The following is a 5,066-nucleotide window of genomic DNA, read 5'->3' on the forward strand; positions in this document are numbered from 1 at the left end:
AGTGGTCCCTAATACTGTATCTGAAGTCTCTTTTATATAGACCTTAGTGGTCCCTAATACTGTGTCTGAAGTCTCTTTCATATAAACCTTAGTGGTCCCCTAATACTGTATCTGAAGTCTCTTTCCCAAATTCAGCCTTGGTGCAGAATTCCAGCCACTAGAGCCAGTCCCACACTGAGCTTTCCTTAGTATGTGCCATTTCTGAGTCTGTAGCTTTTGAGAAGAGGGGGGGGTGTGGCCTTGACCAACTGCCACTTTGCTCGTGTGAAAGCCATGATGTCTCTCTCTCTCTCATGGGGGAGCAGAGAAAGGGGAGGTAACCTTATATATAAGGGACAAGATTCCAGATTGGCCCATCTGAGCTTTCATTTTCTCAAAGGCAGAGCAGGATACCCAGGGCTCAGTTTATACCTATCACCATTTCTAGCCACTGGGGGGCCATAGGCAGGCTGGGGGGACTCATATAAATGTTATAAAAAATAAATAAAAAAAAACTCAAAGTGAAACTTAAAAAAAAAAAAAAAAAAAAAACACTTTATCATTACATGTGAGATGTTGGAGAAGAGAATATTAGGTGTTTTTGCTTGAAGATTTAAAGTAATAATTGACTGTCTACTAAGCTTTTCAGCTCTAGAAATGAAATACCAGGACATCACAGAGAACTCAAACTGCATCGCTGAATGACACTAAAAGTGTGTTTGTAAATTGACTGAAGTGACCTTTATAAAGAGAAATGTACAAGTGCACAGCAACAACAACAAACCTGTGTTTCTCTCAGCTAACGTCACGCTGCTGCTGTGAACAATCGTTCCCTTGTGTTATCTGAAACGGTAAAATTAGAACTTGAATAATTACCTCACTTGGGAGGATTTCTTTGGTTAGTACTTAAGTCTCGACTGAAGCAGTCCCAACCGTTACATCACTGCTGGGTCCTTTTGTGTGGCCCATTGTGTGACAGCAGTGATGTCATGGCTGCCAGGAAGTCTCTGGAGCGGACAGCGCGACCCACAACAGCCGGAGCTGTACGGAGGGCTGGCGCCGCCTGTAGGCTCCAATCATAAACCCAAAAGCTTAATGTGATCACGTTGATGGAGTTTTAATATAAGAAGATACATTCTTGTACAGTTTCAGTATCCAAAACATTGCATTATGAAGCCCCACTTTGATATAAAAACAGTATACTAGTAAACATGTAAAAACATTTAAATCCTTGCCTGAGTTCACACAGTCTAATCCAACATACAAACAGTTCATATTAGACCGGTATCACAAAGCTAAACTTGAGTCTTTGAGTTGATGCTGGGTGTAGTGTTGTAGTCGAGACCACCTAAACCGAGACCAAGTCACCACCAAGACCAGGGCGTATAGAGACTGACTCAAGACCAATTCCAGATCAGTGCTATTCCCACACTGCATACCATGATAAAATGTGGATAATGCTAACCATAGACACTCTTCAAATTGCTCTGAAAAATCTGCATTCACAATTAACAAATATAAAAATACACCCACTAAAAAAAATTAATATTCTTCTTCATCCACCTTTTTTTATTGCGATAAGCGTATCATGAGAAATGCCTTTATAAAATAATCAAAAAGGCAGTTGTGGTCTTAATTTGTTTTGAAAGAAAAATCCACAGTCCTCTTTTTTTTCTGAGCCAAAACTGAGGAGAAGTGCAGCTGATTTTGACACAAAACCTTCAAAGAGTGTTCGAGACCAAGACCACACAGCCTGGATGACTACGGCTGAGGAAGCTGGTTACTAACCGGTTCAGTTAACTGTGTTTAGGTATCATTAAAAAAAACAAGAAATTCATAGAAGCTAAAGATCTGATGCTCATCCTAACTATTTAACATCTATTCTACAGAGATCTACCCTGGTTAAAAGCGAGCCTGCTTCATTACAGCGGGAACCCTCATGCAGGCCCAATGACAGCGGGTTAACCCACTAATCTTAACCCTAAAAATCTGCACCTGTGGACATTTTTATCACTTATTTCAATGTTCTTTCATAAAAAAAGTTTTTTAAGGCTAAAAAATTGGATAAAACATCCATATTTAAAGAAAGTATTGGGCTGATCCTTTATTTAACTTGTGAAGAGCGCTCTGTGGAACAGTCCGTATTATTTCTTTGAAAATTTAGTTGAGAGAAACCAACTTTTCCGATAAAGCATTTCCTTTTATAAGGGTCAAATAAAAAAGGTTTTAGCCGTCTAAGACTCGTATGATTGCATCGATTAATTCATTAGTTGATTTAATCGACAGACCTTTAGAACTGAGTTTCTCCACACAGAACCATGCATGAGCAGAACTTTAAAGGTGCTTACCAGAGATTTGCTCATAGATTTCTGGGGAATAAGTCCTTCTTAATGAAAAAAAATGTAAAATGACTAAAACCTAGAACGACTGATTAGTCGACTAAGACGGGGGAACCCTGCGAACCGTATCTGGGATCTGGGATCCAGACCCACCCCAGATCAGGCCTCTGTTCTGGCCTCTCACACAAAGATGGTTTCAGCCCTCAGCGGGGATCTCTGGGCGTCTGCTCGGGCCTTCTGTTTTTCCGCCTCTCTGCGCTTTCCCTCCTCCAGGTAGCGCCTCACTCCCCGGATGGTCTGGAAGGTGAGCGCTGTGCCGACGGCGTACAGGATGGCCGTGATGATCCCGAACAGAGCCACGGCCGCATCCGCCCCGCTCACGCTACAGTTCATCCAGGTGTAGCCGTTCCGGGCGTACAGCCTCTCGCGCTGCTTACACACGTCGGTGGAGTTGACGGTGATGATGAAGTGCAGGTAAAGTCCCACGGCCACCACGAGCACCACGGCGCCCACCGCCTGGAACACCAGCGCTCCGTACAGAAGCTTCCGGGACATCAGGTGGGGCGGCTTGTTCCCGGCGACCGCGAACAGCAGCGAGAGGACCCCGAGGATCAGGGTGAAGGGGATGCCCCCGTACATGCCCGGCGCCCTCATCTGGCTGTACTGAATGTCCAGCTCGCGCGCCTTCTGTATCTCGGTGCCCTCCATGTTGAAGTTGGAGTTGATGTCGAAGCCGCCCATCCCGCCCATGGCGGACATGCCCGACGTCACCATCTGAGACGCAATCAGGCAGATCAGGACCAGACTGTTGGTCAGCACGGCGACGATCAGCACGATGCCTACAGGGAGACACGGCAGACCGGTCAAACCAATCACAGAATCAGATCAAGGCACAGTTTGTTGTCTTTCTCGCACCTCCAGTAGGCTACTTAACTCACACAGGACTAGTTGAGACATAAACCCCCGTGTCTGTGTTTGGTGCGGCCCATTGGCGCTGGATAAGCAAAGTCTGTATTTAACTCAGATTCACTGACATTATCCCTGCATGTGATGCGAAGGCTCTGTCAAAATGTTCATTCATAATTGCGCTTAATTATAATGATACTACTACTACTACTACTACTACTACTACTACTACTAAATTTTGTCCGGCGGACACCTTTCTAGATACACAACTTGTGTATCTAGATTCCCGCGGCCATGTACACAAGGACATGTTACATGTTTATGAGGCAATCAAAAGGGGGGCAGGGCGAGGCGAGGGGCATTCCAGAGTCCTGGTGTGGAGCAGCTGAAGGCCCTGCCCCCCCGGGTGGAGATGGGGAATGTGGGGGGTGACAAGGAGGCCAGTCGAGGAAGAGCGGAGGGGGCGAGAAGGGACACGGCCTGGTAGGGGGGTCAGAAATGTAGCTGGGTGTGAGATTATGAGAGGGGGGCTTTGGAGGTGATGAGGAGGGTCTTAAATTCAATATGGGTGTGCACAGGGAGCTGAGGTAGACTGATGAGGACGGGTGTGATGTGGTCAGATGATCTGGTACCAGTGAGGAGTCTAGCAGCCGAGTCCGAGTCTGTTTGTAGATACAGTACGACCCCGAATCACCGGGATGCCGAGGACTTATATCATCACACAACCTCTGTGTTTGGCAAAATATTGGGGTTAGTTTTAACTAGAAAATAACTTGAAAACTAGTTTCAACTTTAATCACAGACATGGTAGAATCACACGGGATTAAGGAGACTCCCAGGTGACCTCCGCAATGATTGGTCCCAGGCCGGGACGTGCACAGACTATTGGAGGGGCCATCCTTCTAATCTGGGAAAAAGGCTTGGTTAGTTATCACTGGGCATTTCTCATAATCTCCATAACTTTAAAAACGTACGTGAAGGCAGAAAGGTTTAGGTTTCCCTCTTTCATTTGCGGTGCTCCGTGTGTGAGAATGTAAACAAAGTCATGTGACCGGGGGCAGAGGGCAAGATTGGATGATAAAGTGTGATTTAATTTGATTTAACTTCCGTGTTATCGCAATAATAATGTAGCCACCACAGCAAAATGAATAAGAGAACAATTGATTTATGCTCTTTCACCAGAGGGACAGCTAAGCCAATCAGGGCAAAATGGGCAGTTGCCCAGGCAACAGTAGCCCGTACCTGTGCAAGTCCCTGTCCCCAGGTAATACTAGCACCATGTGAATCGGCTTCGGTATACAGAGGAGGCCGTGTTACTGAACACAGTAAAGAAAGAAACAGCTTTGAAGGCCCTTAGAGGGCCCGTGACACGGTGGTCTTTGGTGCTTTCATTCAGGTCTTAGTGGTCCCCTAATGGCGTTTTTCCACTGCATGGTACCTACTTGACTCGAGTTTTTTGGTTTTCCATTACAAAAACAAGGTCCCTGGTGCCTGCTAACAGGTACGTTTTGTAGTACTACCTCAGTCGAGATTCCAAGCGAGCTGAGGCGAAACCTAAAGGTGACGTGGAAACCTGCAGACTGCTGATGAAAAGATGAATGTTTTGGAAAGGCTGATCCTCCAGGTTTATGTTCCTGGGGGTGGGCGGAGTGCTGCAGTGCTCAGTAAAAGCTGAACGGGGAAGGGGGGGGGGAGCTACGCACAAGAGAGCTACTTTTGCTATTTAATAAATTAAAGGTTTTCAGATAACCAAAACATGTTGACTCTGCTTTTATATAGACCTTAGTGGTCCCTAATACTGTATCTGAAGTCTCTTTATATAGACCTTAGTGGTCCCCTAAT

At 45.7% G+C, this 5,066-nt stretch overlaps 1 protein-coding gene across 1 annotated transcript in view; it reads right to left on the reverse strand.

Moving 5' to 3' along the window:
* Window positions 1-2,384: 2,384 nt before the first annotated feature.
* Window positions 2,385-5,066, reverse strand: part of si:ch211-191a24.4 (uncharacterized protein LOC100150331 homolog) — a 16,338-nt gene continuing 13,656 nt past the window's right edge. Inside the window, exon 2 of the mRNA XM_034880530.1 lies at window positions 2,385-3,157. Within this exon, the coding sequence (XP_034736421.1) occupies window positions 2,499-3,092 (594 nt within the window). The 5' untranslated portion in view covers window positions 3,093-3,157 and the 3' untranslated portion in view covers window positions 2,385-2,498. The remainder of the gene's footprint in view (window positions 3,158-5,066) is intronic.

This window comes from Etheostoma cragini, chromosome 9 (assembly GCF_013103735.1).
Source record: "Etheostoma cragini isolate CJK2018 chromosome 9, CSU_Ecrag_1.0, whole genome shotgun sequence".
Classification (NCBI taxonomy): domain Eukaryota; kingdom Metazoa; phylum Chordata; class Actinopteri; order Perciformes; family Percidae; genus Etheostoma; species Etheostoma cragini.